This window comes from Suncus etruscus, chromosome 10, assembly GCF_024139225.1.
Source record: "Suncus etruscus isolate mSunEtr1 chromosome 10, mSunEtr1.pri.cur, whole genome shotgun sequence".
In the NCBI taxonomy this organism is placed as follows: domain Eukaryota; kingdom Metazoa; phylum Chordata; class Mammalia; order Eulipotyphla; family Soricidae; genus Suncus; species Suncus etruscus.
Window position 1 is genome coordinate 7,874,735 of NC_064857.1, and position 16,155 is coordinate 7,890,889.

The 16,155-nt window shown below is 41.3% G+C and overlaps 1 protein-coding gene across 1 annotated transcript in view; it reads left to right on the plus strand.

Moving 5' to 3' along the window:
- Window positions 1-16,155, plus strand: part of PIP4P2 (phosphatidylinositol-4,5-bisphosphate 4-phosphatase 2) — a 523,645-nt gene that overhangs the window by 464,513 nt on the left and 42,977 nt on the right. The window contains exon 2 of the mRNA XM_049782130.1: window positions 4,869-5,004. Coding sequence (XP_049638087.1) covers window positions 4,899-5,004 — 106 coding nt within the window. The 5' untranslated portion in view covers window positions 4,869-4,898. The remainder of the gene's footprint in view (window positions 1-4,868; window positions 5,005-16,155) is intronic.

Sequence of the window (16,155 nt, forward strand, 5' to 3'; positions counted from 1 at the left end):
ATTGGTTAAAAATGATTATCTTATACCATTTTTAGGAAGACAACAATTTCTTTATGACTGTCAGAGGTATTTATGAGAAGTAATGTAAGTTAAATTTAACTTATATAAATGAAATACACTCACTTGGCTTAAATGGATTTGATCACATGGGGATTGTTCAAGCCTTCTCTTAATTTTATTTACTTAAACAGTTCATGGTTCAGAAGTCCAACAGCTCTCACTTGGCTAGATTCAAAGAGTCAACAAGGCTAAGTTCCTACCTAAAGGCTTCAAAGCAGAAGTTACCAAAGTTAACACCCCTTTTTTAGAAAAAGTCACTAATGCTCCCTGAAAAACTACTTTCTTAAAGCAAACAAACAGAAGAACAAAAGTATTCCTCACCCACCCAGTGGTCTCTCTAGCATTTACTATTACCCCACTGACTAGTGCCGGCACTTCTTGAAAAACACTGATTTAGAAGAAATTAGAGAACTTTGTGATCCCTGTGTACAGAGGCAGTAGTCTACCCCCAAAATTTCAGGTTTTACCTCAAAGCAAAAAAAAGAAATAAAAATAAAAGGAGGAAGAAGAGGAGAAGAAAGAAGCAGCACCTGTAGAACTGAACCAGGGTACATCAGGTAATAGGGGTTGGGGGTTGGGTGGTTGGCTTTGCTTTGGAAGTTCCACCTGATGCTTTCTAACTCTAGGTACTTGTTATGAATCCCTGCTTGGAGTCAGTTGTGGATTGAAGCTTCCTACCTGCTGTATTATTGCTCTGGCCCAGAATCTGTGGGACACAGCTTAAGCAATACTAAGATGAAAATTTGTAGCTCTGCATTCATTCATCAGAAAGAAAGAAGGGGCCTACATAAATAACTTAATGGCACAACTTGTAAAATTGGAACATGAACAATAACATGAATGAAAAATAGGGAGACCATAGCTTAGAGCAGAAATCAATTAATGGGAAATCAAAAGAAACAATCTGAAAGATCAATGAAAACAAGAGTTGGTTCATCGAAAAAATAAATGAGATTGATAAACCACTAGCAAAACTCACAAAGAAAGGGGAGAGAGAAAATTAATAAACCAAATTAGAAATAAAATGATGGAGACTACAAAAGATACTACAAAAATTCAAAAGGTAATTAGAAATTACTTTGAGAAACTCTGTGCCAAAAAAATGAGAACCTGGAAGAAATGGATAAGTTCCTGGACTCATAAACTTACAAGGTTAAACCAAGATGATTTAGTATATGTGAACAGATTCATCACTATTGAGAAAATTAAAATGGTAATCAAAAGTCTTCCCCAAATGAAAGCCCAGGCCTAGATGGATTCATTAATGAATTTTTACAAACCTTCCAAGAGGATCTCCTGTCTATACTTTTCAGGCTCTTCCAGGAAATTAAAGAAACAAAAACACTCTCAAATAGTTTTTATGAAGCTACTATCACCCAGATTCCAAAAGTAGACAGAAATGATACAAACAAAAAGAGACCTACAGATCAAGATCCCTGATGAATACAGATGCAAAGATACTCAACAAAATCCTAGCAAATAGGATTCAACACTTCATCAAGAAAGTCATATACCATGACCAAGTAGGATTCATGCTAGAGATGCAAGGATGGTTTAATATATGAAGACTTTTCTAAAAATAATATGGATATTCCTCAAAAAACTGGGGTCAGCCACATGCAAGGCAAAAGCCCTACCACTGATCTCTCTGGCCTCAAGTGACAACAATTAAAAGCACTGCTATTCATTTAGAAAATTAAAGGCACTGTACTACCTCTTGACTCCCCAAATACTTAGATTCCCTCGGATGATACCAAGTGAGTAGTTGTGTTTTGTGTTGTGGATTATATTGTGCATACTGATATCTTTTGCAGGAGTTTCTCAGGAGAGTGGAGATTTTAGTCCCTAAACTGGAGACCAAGTTTGTTGTACCTGCACTGGAAAGAATTCAAGCCTGAGTCTGAGAAGTATGGAATTTTAAAAGCTTTATTAGAGTTGAATATGTACTTAAACTAGAATTCCTGTGTACTTGAATAAAAGGTAGTACTGTTTCTAAGTAAGATTTAATTTATGGAAGTAACAGTATATACACTCAGAGTTCAAACACATTCCAGAGAAAAGAGCCCCATTTGTTTACAAATTTCTTAGTTCCTTATGTATAGAAATGGGGGTGGTGAAATATTCTTGACCTTTCAGAAAAGAGGAAGGATTTGGAGGTGATGATTGCCCAGAGTTAAGGAGCTACCCAGACTCTCTCCACAAGGCATGGAGAGTCTCCATGGCAATTGTACATTGTCATAGTGGGAAGGACCTAACTTTTCCCGTCCAACTATATGATAATGCATATATAATGAAGCTGGGTTATCCATAGATTACTTGGTCCTTCATTTTGAATCTTCTTTGTACTAATCCTTCTTCTATGCCAAAGGGTCTTAGACCTCATTGTTCTCAACTTCAAGATATTTAGCATCTGTAACTTATTAATTCCTTTCATAGAAATGCTTGTTGGGGCTGGCGAGGTGGCGCTAGAGGTAAGGTGTCTGCCTTGCAAGCGCTAGCCAAGGATCAGGACTGCGGTTCGATCCCCCGTCCCCCCAAGCCAGGGGCAATTTCTGAGCCTTAGCCAGGAGTAACCCCTGAGCATCACATGTGTGTGACCCGAAAAACCAAAAAAAAAAAAAGAAATGCTTGTTAAGCTTCCCAGCAATGTCTGTGACTAGACAAGAGAAACATGATCAAAGGAGAGGGAATATGATTTTAACAGGTTAAAGGACAGGGCTCAATAGTTACTGATCCTCCATTATAGTTTCCAGCACAAATAGATTTGCTTGCTTGCAACATAATTGTATTGTAGCGGTTATGTTCTGTGAAATTTTCACAAAGACAATTTTCCAAGGGAGCAAAGGTTTCTGAGTCTTTCTTCATATAGGCCAGTGGTTTACTACATTTGCAACAGCTGTGCTGCTTGAAACTAGGCTGCAGAAGAGATGCCATCATTCTTGACTTTAAATTTTCATTTTAGGATTCCCAGCTGATGCTTAATGGATTTTCGAGAAGGCTGTATTTTGGAGAGCAAAATAAAGGCCCTTTGAAAACTATTTTTAATGAACTAAAATAGGTTTATATTTTAATTTTAGTCTTTTTTTTTTGGTTCTTAAATGGTGATGCACAGGGCTTACTCCTGGCTCTGCACTTGGTAATACTCTGGGTGGTTTTGGTGGGACCATATGGGATGTCTGAGATTGAACATGGGTTGGAGACACATGCAAGGCAAATATTCTACCTGCTGTACTATCTTTTCACCCCCAGGTTTATTCTACTTTTGCATACTGTACCCTTCTTAATATAATCTAAAGAACAGTTTTAAATACTTAAGAACAGCTTTCCCTTATTCCCATTGAAATCTAAAGCTGGACTACCAGCCTCATTTTGCTTTTCTTTTTGGTTCTGCTACCTCTCAGGTAGTGAAAGATATAGGCCACACCTCACTGATTTTTGTAGCACCTGTAAGCAGTTATCAAATAATAGTTGAAAACTCAAAGAGCGATTGCAAAAAAACTACGGTTAGAGGTCATGACTTTTCTATTGCCTTTAAAGACATTTAAAATATCAATTTTGGGGCTGGAGCGGTGGTGCAAGCAGTAGGCTGCTTACCTTGCACATGCTAACCTAGGTTGGACTGCTGTTTGATTCCCTGGCAACCCATATGTTCCCCCAAGCCAGGAACGATTTCTGAGCACATAGCCAGGAGTAACTGTGTGTCAGCAGGTGTGACCCAAAAACCAAAATAAAATAAAAATTAAATGTCAATTGTTACATATTGTTGTTGTTTGTGTGGTTGTTTTCAGAGTATAACCAGCTTGCTAGAGTTAATTTCTGGCTCTGTCCTCAGGGATAACTTCTGGTGAGGTTCTTTGGACCATATATAGGGCTAGGGTTCAAATTCAGGTTAACTGCACACAAGGCCAGTTGCCTTTAGGAACTGGACATAGCTCCAGCCCTTATTCTTATTCTAATTTGTGATAACAGTGTTCAAGTTCTGGTCTTGAAAGTACAAAGTCACTGCCACAGCCCTGCCTGCTCTATGGACTCCCTCCCCATTCCTATTGATTTGATCTGCTTTTTATATTGCGAAAAGAAAAAAAAAAAAAAACAAACCTTAAAAAAAAAATCAACTTAAAATTCAAAAAAAAAAAAAAAAAGAAAAAGAAAAAGAAATCAATGAGAAAGCAATGTGTCTAGCTTTTAAAAACGTTGAAGGGTTCGACATCAAAGCCGTCACTCTAGAGTGTGACCTGACACCATAGCCTATGAGTCCAGGACAATATGAGACAAAACCCACCCAAGGGAGAAAAAAAAGCAGGAAACACCAACTTCCCCTTAGACAACAGATGGTGCAAAAAAATAAAAAAATAAAAAAAGATTTCCTAACAAAGACTGCAGCCAGCAAGAGGGAATTCCCAACTCTCCCAGCAGTAAAGCTTTCCCAGTGCAATGAATTGCTGCAGACTTGGACCTCCTAGAAGCCCCCCTGAGACCCCCTAAAGGAGCCAACTAGGACTCAGCTGGCTGGCAGAAGCCACCCAGTGGCCCTGGAGTCGCAGGCCTTGGCCCTGAGCCCCTTCCAGGCTGCAAGTGCAGCAGAGAGAAAGCAGAAGGGGAAGAAGAGGGGGGGAGGGGAAGCAGTCAGCCCCTTCCCCACTCATCCCTGCAGTGCTCCCCGCCCTGCTTCTCCCCTCCCCTCCCTTCCCTTCCCCCCATGCATGCTCCCCTGCACCCTCCCATCCCTTCCTCCAGCCTCCTGCCTTGTGACACTTCCCGGGCCCTCCCGGAGGCAGCAGAAACAGCAGCTGCTGCAGCAGCAGCAGCCCGGGCTGCAGCCCGTTCCTGGACCCACCATGGCTGCAGACGGGCTGGATGAGCGCTCCCCATTGCTGGCGACCTCCCACTCGGGCACCGTCACCCCCAGCGCCCCTCCGTACCTGCTGGACAGCAGCCCCCGAGGTAGGTGGGAAAGAGCCTGGATGGTGCAAAGAGGCGACCTGGAGCCCAGCAGAGCCAGACCAGGCCAGGACTGGGAGAGGAGGAAGAAAGGATGGAAGGAAGGAAGGAAGGGAGGAACGATGGAGGGAGGCTGCAAGACTGGCTGGCTGGTTGTGTGTGTTGTGCTGTGTGTGATGCATTTTGTGTGTATGAGAGACAGACAGACAGACAGACAGACAGAAAGACTGCACCACCAACCGACTAACCATGGATGCCAGATGTGTGTGTGTGTGTTGTGCTTTGTGTATAGTATATGTATTTTGTGTCTGTGTGTGAGAAACAGAGACACACACACACACACAGAAAGAGACAGAGAGACACAGACAGACAGACAGACAGACAGAGAATGAACCACCAACAGACTTAACCAGGATGCCTGATGTATTTGTTGTGCTGTGTGTATAGTGGATTTTGTGTCTCTGTGTGTGTGAGAGAGACAGAGAGATACACACAGAAATAGAGAGAGACAGAGAGTCTATGTGTGAGAGAGACAGAGAAGCACACAAAAAGAGACAGAGACAGAGAGAATGAACCACCAACAGACTTAACCAAAGATGCCAGATGTGTGTGTTGTGCTGTGTGTGTTTAATGTATGTTGTGTGTATGAGAGACAGACAGACAGAGAGACTGAGAGAGAATGCACTATCAACCCACTTAACCGGGGATGCCAGCTGTGGGGTGTGTTATCTCATCCACTTCTAAACCCGGACAGCAAGATGGAACATGCATTTATTTCTCCCCCCTTGCTGCTGTTCCCCAATAGCCCCCCTAAGAGCTTGCTGCTGCTGCTGCTGCTGCTTCGGGGAGGTGCTTCGCTTCTTTTCACAGTCCCTCACAGAACAGACCCATTCAGGCTGCAGAGAAATGTTTGAGTTCTGCTCCGCTCACCTTGGCATCTGTCCTTGAAAGGGCTTAACTTGAAAAAAAGGAGGTGTCTTCTCTGCTGCACCCACCAGGACTGATCTTCACAGACAAAAAGGAAGAGAGAGAAATCAATATTCTTAATAGGTCTGAAATGCCTGCCCTTGTTCCTCCTACTTGCAAGAAGCTTTAGTGATGAATGAGACGAGAGGGAAGCTGGGAGATTTCTGACAGGCGACTGGGTAGGAAGGAAATCAAGTTATAAAAAAGTAGCCCAACTTAATAATACATGTATTTCTATTTCCTTCTTTCTTTTCTCATGATAGACTGAAAAGATGGGGATCTCTCTTCCAAACCAATTTTTTTTTTTTTTTTTTTTACTCAAAGGTCCATCTATGTTCTATGCATTGTGGTTGATTTCTACAGATAAGGTGGGGCCAGGAGTTGTAGAAAATGGAAGACATGACTCTGAAAAAATCAGAGTAGTGAAGGATTGGTGAATTGTGACACTTGCAAATTCAGGTTTAAGTGCTCTCTGTGTTTTAGCTGAAGATGAGGGAAATTTAAAAGCCCAAGGAAGCCACAGCGAATGCTTTTGAAAGTCCAGGCAGATCAGATTTCTTGTATGGCTTTTTCATAGTTCAGAGCTGAAACTGGAGCAGGCGTAAAGCAGGTTGAACTCGTTTAGTATTTAAAAGTGCCACTCAACACATTATAACTTGAAAAGCAGCGGTACAGATCTTTATCTAAGCCTGAAGGAGTAGGACAAAAGAAGATGGTTAGCTGTGAATAAGCGCACAGAAAACCCACCAGTCATATTTGTGGATCAGGAGCCCGGAGTGATAGCACAGTGGTAGGGTTTTGCCTTGCACACAGCATATCCAGGATGGATGGTGGTTCGAATTCGGGCATCCCAGATGGGAAGTCTGCTAGGAGTGATTTCTGAGCACAGAGCCAGGAGTAACCTCTGAAAGCTGCTGGCTGTGGCCCAAGTCCCCAGGCCTCCAAAAGGAAGCGTATTAGTGGATCAGCATTAATCTATGTGGGGGGAGGAAGATTTCTTTTCTTTCTTCTTCTTCTTCTTCTTTTTTTTTTTTTTTTTAATTTTAATTTGCTGGGGATTGAACTCAGATCAAACCAGGGTCAGCCGTGTGTAAGGCAAATAAATGCTCTACCCACTGCTACTGCTCTGGTCCAGGAAGAAAGGTTTCTTTAATCAGCACATTAGATATTAATATTTGACCCTACCTGATGGTGTGGTCTAGAATCTTTACTTATGCACCCCCTAATTGTTTTATATTATTGTTTTAATTGTTGTTTTGCTTTTTAGAAGTTTGTTCTGAAATAAATGGCTTTATGATTATCAATATGTGCTCAATTTAGATGACTGCTCATGTTATAAAATGTCATGTGAAAAATTTTCAGATGAAAAGGGATTACAAGTGGAAGAGTACTGGTATAGAACAAGTTGATATAACTTCTTGGTTATTTTTGATTTGTTTGATTTTGGGGTCACATCTGGCAGTGCTTGGGGGTTTCTTTCAGCTTGGTGCTTGAGGGGCTAGAGCAGTGACACAGTGGTAGGATGTTTGCCTTGCATGCAGCTGACCTAGGATGGACGGTAGTTCTATCCCCCTGTGTCCCATATGGACCCCCATATGGAGCCAGCCAGGAACGATATCTGAGTGAGGACTAACCACTGAGCATCACCAGGTGTGGCCCAAAAACCAATTGGTACTTGAAGCTTGTTCCACCAATGCTTGATAGAGAGACCATGTAGTACCAGAGGTTGAACCTGGGACTTCTGAGTGCAAAGCATACCCTCCAATTATTGGAACTAGCCCCTTCCCCCAATTCCTCAATGAATAGTTTCATTTAGTCACTATAAAGTTTATTTTAAAAAGTTTTTTATTTTTTATTTGTTTGTTTGCACTGGAGGGGCTGATCTTGGGGATAGTTTAGTGGCCAAAAACCTGGCAAGCCTGAGATCCTTAAGTTCAATCCCTAGTATCTCCTGTGGGCACTGAGCATGGATCCAGCTGTTAGCTGTCTTGATCTACAGCACTACAGTGGGATGAGTGAGTTCCAGACACTGCTACTGATGCGTATCATTACACTGGAAAGCACAACAGCTATTAGGTAAATTAAGGCCTTTAAAATAGGTTCAATTTGTGTCAAATAATTCTTATTTCTATCTCAATTATTTTCTTTTGGTTTTGTTTCCCCATTGCCTTTCATCTAGTTTTTTTTCCCTCTTCTTGGGGAGGGACTTGAATTTGATTTCAATAAATGGAAGGCAGGAGAGCCTACCTGGGGCTGTCATTTAGGCTTATGGTTCCATGTGTTGGGCTTGTGTGTGAATAGCTTGCAGTGTGAGTTTTCTTGCCTACTATATCTTCCATACCTGTGTGGATTACTTATTGAGGGGAATTACTACTGGACCAGTTTCTCCTGTTCTCCCTGGATAGAGGGTATTGGATATCCCTTTCCCTCTGGGAACTCTGGAATAACCAAACGTCAACCGAACTCCCATACAACGTCTCATTGCAAACAGTTATAGAAACAAAAAGATGTACCAGCATTGTGAGGGTGTGTATGGGCTTCAGGTTGTGTGTTATAAAAAGTGTTTGAGCATCATGACTAGATGAGTCTGAGCTCCTTAAGTGAACACCCGTGCAAACATCACAATCGAAAATGTGGAAACAGGGTCAGAGACACAATAATAGCAGGTAGGACACATGTGACTGACCTTGGTTCGAGCCTGGACCCTGCCCTGAGCCTGTCAGGAGTGATGCTGAGTACAGAGCCAAGAGTAAGCCTCGAACAGACCACGTGTGGTTCAAAAATTAAGTCAAATTAAAATATGGGGCCACCCCTATTGACCACCACAATCAGATGTGTGATGCCCAGGTATTAACAAAAGCAGCAGCACTTGAGGACTTTTAGAAGAGTAAATTAATAAATGATATTTTAAAAAGTGCTGGAAATGTATCAGATGTTAAAATAGCAAATAAAAAGATGGAGCCAGATTAGGAAGTTAGACAGCTTCTCTGAGAGATGACTGAAGTCTCGAAGTTGAGTAGTAGAGGCAACTTAGCAGACGAGTCATTAGGTTAACATTCTAGGAAAATAAAATGGTATAAAACAGTATGTTTAAAAATACCTAGCTGAATAGGCAACCGAGTATTTATTCAGTGGGTACCGAGCTTGCTTTGTACACAGCTGACAACTTTGATCCCAGTACCACCTATGGTTGCCAAGTCCACCAAAATTGATCCCTGAGCACAGAGCCCAGAGTAAGCCCTGTATACAACTGGGTATGGCCCCCAAATAAAAAACAAATAGGTAAATAAAATGAGAGCTTCTCAAAATTTATCCTAAAGCTAGGCTATTTCCGTTGTTGACTGTATTCTTCGTACCATGATTTTTTTTTTCCAAACTCTCACATTTGAATACACAGAGAAAGCAACATTATATGTTCAAATATTCAGAGTTGGAGACCAAGAATCAGAAGGCTCCTGTTATAAGAATTGTGGATGATTAATATCAATACAACTATGTTTCATTTTAGCATATCTTATGGCACTCTGGCGGGGCACTGAGAAATGGAATCAACCCCATTTATTTAGTTACCACCAATATGCAAAGAACTTATTTTATATTTCACCCAGGACTCAGGGCTCAGCACCATGTTTATATTGATATCTCTTCTTGGATATTTGAAAGTACTAAAGTGTATCATATCTAACACTAATACCCACTGTAATATCACTTTGCCCCCAGAAACTCCCATTTTCAATGAATGATGGAAATAATAAGACTCACCTAAAATTTTTTTGATCAGAGCTTCCAAAAAGGTGAAGAGAAGCCAAGAGAAAGCATAGAATCAAGTGGAAGAAAGTACTCGAGAAAGGAATGGTTACACTTATGGGGCCAGAGAGATAGCACAGTGGTAGAGTGTTTGCCTCGCATGTGGCTGACCTGGGACAGGTTCAATTCTCTGCATCCTAGATGGTCCACCAGTCTTCCAGGAGCGATATTTTGTTTTGTTTTGTTTTTGGGCCACACCTGGTGAAGCTCAGGGATCAGGAGCCAGGAGTAACCCCTGAGCACAGCCGGGTGTGGCCCATTAACAACAACAATAACAACAACAAAAACAAAAACAACACCTTATTAAGTTCAGGGCCAGAGCACTAGTACAGTGCTCTGCAATTGCCCTACGCACTTGCTTTATCCACTGTGACGAGATTTGAACCCCTGGCTTCCCATATTGTGCTGTGAATTTACTAGAGTAATTTCTAAGAGTAAAGCCAGTGCTCTTCTGAGCACCACTAACTATGCCCACCTCCAAAGAAACATCCACCAAAATCGAACAAAAACTTATCAAGTGCTACTATAAAAGGTAATAGAGAAGGACTTGAAAAATGTCCTTTCTGGACCAAGGAGATAACTCCAAAGTTGGGAATGCGTTCTGTATGTGGGAACCCTACAAACAATCTACATACAATCTCAGGGCTGCACAGTCCCCTGATTCCCATAGCATTCAAATCAGGGTTGGCTAGGTGCAAGGCAAGTCTCTTCACCTCTGAACTATCTCTCTTGGCCCTGTGACAGGAGATTTCCAAATCAAGGAGGATTCTGTGTTGGAATTTGACCACTTACGGACAAGTGAGATGGAATAGATTAGTTTCTTAAGCTTTTTTTTTTTTAACCATGAACTGCTTCCTACCTTATCTCCTTCTTGTTGCCCCTTGTCCTAGAAGGCTTGGTTGACTTCCTGGTATCCTGCTGTGGCACCAAATTTGCATGATTTTTTTTTTAACTATGACCCCCTTGAATGTTCTGGGGGAGGGGTCCCAAGCAGCAGGGAGACTAGACTAAGAAGACCAGAGGAGTCTTGTAGACCAAGGCAGGAGGTGGAATTGTATTATGCAAATTGTGTTGTATTATGAAGATAATGGCCAAGTTTGAAGGGTTTAGAATAAAGAGACAGAAAATGTTTTACTTATTATCCTTCATGTATATTTTTTTGTCATAGAAGCCATATTCAGCAGGGCTATTCAATGCTCAATTCTGTAATTTTGTTGGGAGTTTTTCGGGGAGGGGGGTCCAACAGGACTATTCCCAGCAATACTAATGGACCATGTGGTACCTTGGATTACATACAAGGCCTGATTCCATGAGAGGCATGTGTTCTACCACTTGAGATAGATTCCAAATCATACTGAGATATTTTACTATTTGTTTTGGTGTCATATTCTGTGGGTGAGGGCTCCAGAGCTGCTCCCAGCAGCCCTTGGGGGTGCGATGGGTCTGCAGTGCTAGGGATGAAACCTGGGGTGCTCTTATGCAAAGTTAGTGTTCCAGTCCTGTTAGTCTTCTCTTGGCCTCTGTGATGTTTTGCCTTTGTTGGGTTTGGAGGCTACTCTGGGGTTATTCCTGGCTCTCTTTTCAGGTTATCACTTCTGGCAGTGCCTGGGGACCAAATTGATGTTGGGGATCAAATCAGGGTCAACTGCATGTAGCACAAGTGTTTTAACTCTTGTTTTTTTTTCTGTGCAGAAATGTAATTTTCTTTTAGGGCTACTCTAAGCAGTGCTCAGAGTTTTGCATTCATGTTTCATTACTGATAAACAGGGCTCAGGGGACCATATAGGGTGCCAGTGATAGAACCCCAGGTAAGTTACATGCTAGGCAAGTGCCCTGACCACTGTACTACCTTTCCAGCACCAGAGATATACATTTTTTTGAAAAATTTTTAAATAATATATATAATTAGGGGGGATCAAAAATAATATCTATAATTAAGCACCTTGATTACAGACATAATTGTAGTTGGGTATCAGTCATATAAAGAACACCCCCCTTCACCAGTACAACATTTCCTCCTTCCTTCCTTCCTCCCTTCCTCCCTTTCTTCCTTCCTTTCTTCCTCCCTCCCTCTCTCCCTTTCTTCCTTTCTTCTTTCTTCCCTCCTTCCTTCCTCCTTTCCTTTCTTCCTTCCTCCTTTCCTTCCTCCCTCTCTTCCTACCTTATTTCTTCCCTTCTTCCTTTCCCTCCCTCCCTCCCTCCTTCCTTCTTTCCTTCCTTCTTTCTAATGTCCCCCATCTTTCTCCCCACTTTCAGCCGGTATTCGGGCCAGAGACAGGCTTTCTACTTCTCTCACTCATTGGCATTGTTATGATAGTTGTCAGCTATTTCTCTAGCTGCACTCACCCCTCTTTGTGGTGAGCTTCATATCTTGAGCTGGACCTTCCGGCCCTCATCTCTGGGTCATTATTACAATAATGTCTTTTATTTTTCTTAAAACCCATAGATGAGTGAGACTATTCAATGTCTACCTGACTTATTTCACAGAGATATATTTTTTTTGAGACTTCTGGCTTGGTGAGTGGAGAGTAAATTAATAGGTGAGGAATACATAGAGAAGAACTGATATGTTCTAATCAGGAATCTTTTAGAATGCAAGAGGTGACTTGGTCAGATTCATGGCAAAGGGAACTTAAAATATGAAAGCTGATTGGATTGAGGGCATATTTTAAACATAGGGCAGTAGCATATACTGATGGATTAATCATTACTAAGTCAGGAAACCCTGTCTTCAAAAAGACTAAGGTAAATGGTGCTTTTTCTTTTAAGATGGGCTAATAGAAAGAGAAGTCTCTCTCTCTCTCTCTCTCTCTCTCTCTCTCTCTCTCTCTCTCTTGCTCTCGGTGTGTGTGTGTGTGTGTGTGTGTGTGTGTGTGTGTGTGTGTGTGTGTGTGTGTGTTGGGGCTGGAGGGAGGGATGGTCAGCAAAATCAATGTTCTAATTTTATATAGGTTGAATTTGAAATCCTTTTACTCTTTGTTCAGACAAAAAATGTTGAGTAAGCAGTTAGATGTCAAGTTTGGAGCCAGAGGAGATTGGGGTTAGAGAAAAATTCTCTGCATCATTTATATATGAATGTAAGATAATACTACACTGTGGTGGGAGATGAGGCTTTCAGGTTCCTGTTTGCAAGCTTTTCAAGAAACTTTTAACTTAGAGCATTCTGCCTGTATTTTTCTTTTTCTTTCTTTCTTTTTTTTTTTTTTAGGGGAGTAGGGTGTTCCTAAGAGGTAATCAGTAGACTCAGGAGCCCTTCTCCTAGATTCAGAGTTGGTGGTTCAATTTAAGAACTAGAGATATTGCCCTTCCTTCCTCCCTTCCATCCTCCCTCCCTCCCTTCCTCCTTTACTTCATCCCTTCTTTCCTTCCTCCCTTCCTTCCTCCCTTCTTTCTTTCCTCCTTTCCTTCCTCCCTTTCTTCCTTCCTTTCTTCCTCCCTCCCTCTCTCCCTTCCTTCCTTTCTTCTTCCTTCCCTCCTTCCTTCCTTCCTCCCTTCCTTTTTCCCTTTCTCCTTTCCTTCCTCCCTCTCTTCCTACCTTACTTCTTCCCTCCCTCCTTTCCCTTCCTCCCTCCCTCCTCCCTCCCTCCCTTCCTTCCTTCCCCTTCCTTCCTTCCTTCCTTCCTTCCTTCCTTCTTTCCTTCCTTCCTTCCTTCCTCTTCCCTCTCCCTCCCTTGTTTCCTTCCTTCTTCCCTCCTTCTTCCTTCCTTCCTTCCTTCCTTCCTTCCTTCCTTCCTTCCTTCCTTCCTTCCTTCCTTCCTTCCTTCCTTCCTTCCTTCCTTCCTTCCTTCCTTCCTTCCTTCTTCCCTCCCTCCCTCCCTCCCTTGTTTTTTAAAAAAAGAGAAAAAGAAGAAAAAGAAAAGAACTAGAGATATGGTGCTACTCTGACTCTGTGGTGCCAGGAATTACCCATTTCACTATGGAGGTGCTCACAGGATGCCAGGTCTGTACATTACAGTTTAGGGGACCACGTGGAGCAGAGGATTCAACAAGGCTTGGCAGAATGGAGTCCATCTCTCTGGCCCCTAAGGTAGAACATCTTGTTAAAATCTTGTAAGATTTGCCAGATGGGTAAAGATATAAGGCAGATGGAAACAAAAATTAGACAGGAGAGTAAACAAGCTGGGTATTCCTAACTCTTTGAGGATAGTAAGCAATTATCTGGGAAGTTATCCAAATGGAAACCTTAATCTTTCCCCTTTGGGGAGAGAAGCCCCAGTTATAGCTTTGTGTGCAGCTGTTTTGTGTTTCTTTTTAATCAGGATGAAGAGATATTGAATAAATAACCTGGGAAGGGCATACTTTAATAGCTCATTGAAGGGTTGCATTATTTCTACTTTCCCTTACTTTATTTGAGAAGCTTCAGTGCTTTTTTGCAGTAGAATAGTGGTCCAGAGGAGTTTGTGTTCTTTGTTATTTCTCTAGACCTTTTCCTCACTGTGATTGTAAAGTGATTTTATTTTATCTTTTATGTCTCCATAAAGAATTAAATACGTGAAGAGACGGACAACATAGCTCTTCTTCCTGATAGGTGAATGGTTCATAAATTGCACAAATAAATTTCTTAAGAGTCTCAGAGTTGAATTGTCATCTAGTATATCTTGGACTGGAAACTCTGTTACTTGAGTTCTTTATGCTAGTTTTAGCTGTTGATTTTGGAAAAATTGCTTTGCATAACTGGGGCCCAGATTTTAAGTTGAGTTATATAATTTTTGCCTTTATTATTATATTTTGTGATAAAGATGTTCTTAGTAAGGAATCTAAATATCCTGAGGAGAATATGACTCTAATTTCATAGTGTAGGTGGTTATTATCTTTATTTATCTCACTCTTATTTCTGATGTCTTTTTATTTGAATTTCTGGTCTGTTAGTATTCATTTGAAAGTTGGAAAAATAGTATATTGAATGCTAAGAAGAAATGACATGGTTCTTTTAAGTATAAGAAGCACAGCAAACTTATAATATTGATTCTTCTTTGTGGGGTAATGAGGGGTAGACCTGTGGTGCCTGAGTGGGGGGCTAAATCTGGCACTCCACTCAGGGATTGCTCTTGGTGATCTTGGGGTCATGTGGTGCCAAAGATGATGGGAGCCTGTTGAGCTATCCCTTTAGACACAATATTGATTCCTTTGTAGAAATATTTGTATGCACCATCATGGCCAGTTATTTTATTCAAGTCATATATATTATCTATTTTGTATTTTTTTCTCCTATCAGGCTCAGAGGACCATATGGGATGCCAAAGATTAAACATGGGTTGGCCATGTGTAAGGCAAAGGCCCTACCCGCTATGTTATTGCTCTGGTCCACAAATCATATATTTTAAAGTCAACAATTAATTTTCTGGGACCAGAGTGGTAGCACAGCAGTAGGGCATTTGCCTTGCATTTGGCTGACCCAGGACAAACATGGGTTTGATCCCGAGAGTCCCATATAGTCCCCTGAGCCAGGAGTGATTTCTGAGCACAGAGCCAGGAATAATCCCTGAACGTTTGGTGTGGCCCCAAAACAAAACAAAACAAAAAACTAATAAATTTTCTATTTTCCTATTTTAAAGTGGAAACACTTAAATTTACCAGAATTCATCAGATGGTTTTATGTTTTTAATTTTTTCTCATTAATTGATATATTATGTATTTATTTATTTAATTTTAGTTTTTGGGCCACACCTGGTGATGCTCGGGGTTATTCCTGGCTATGCACTCAAAAATCTCTCCTGGCTTGGGGCACTATATGGGGTGCCGGGGGATCAAACCACAATCTGTCCTAGGCTAGCATGGGCAAGGCAGATCCCTTGTGCCACTGCTCTGGCCCCAATTTTTCCTCATTATAAAAGCCAATTTATTAGTTTGCCATCAAGAGTTTTTAGATCCAAAACTTATCACTTAATTATGTGTGTGAATCTTACTTTGTCTGTCACCAAAACTCTAGTTTTGGTGTCAAAGTGTCAAAGAAAGCTCCTGATTGGTTAGTTTTTGACTTTGTCATTTCTGTGGGGTTTGGTAAGTTATCAGATGAGATATTTAGTTTCAGTGATTAAACAAGATGTGAAGATTCATCCAGAACAGTATTTCTGAAAGGAATAGCAGGGAACAAATGGCCCCTGAAGTCTCCCATGATAATTCAAGGAGGCAACAGATGAAGACTCATGAATGTGGGGAGGGACCACAACACTAGAAAAGTTGACTTGGGAAAGAAAACAAGGTATGAAAGGGACACACAACTCTTGTCACCTTCCAACATTGCTTACTTCCTGTGGGCCTCAGCCTTTTTCTGACTTCCTCCATATTTCTTTTTCTTTCTTTCTTTCTTTCTTTCTTTCTTTCTTTCTTTCTTTCTTTCTTTCTTTCTTTCTTTCTTTCTTTCTTTCTTTCTTTCTTTCT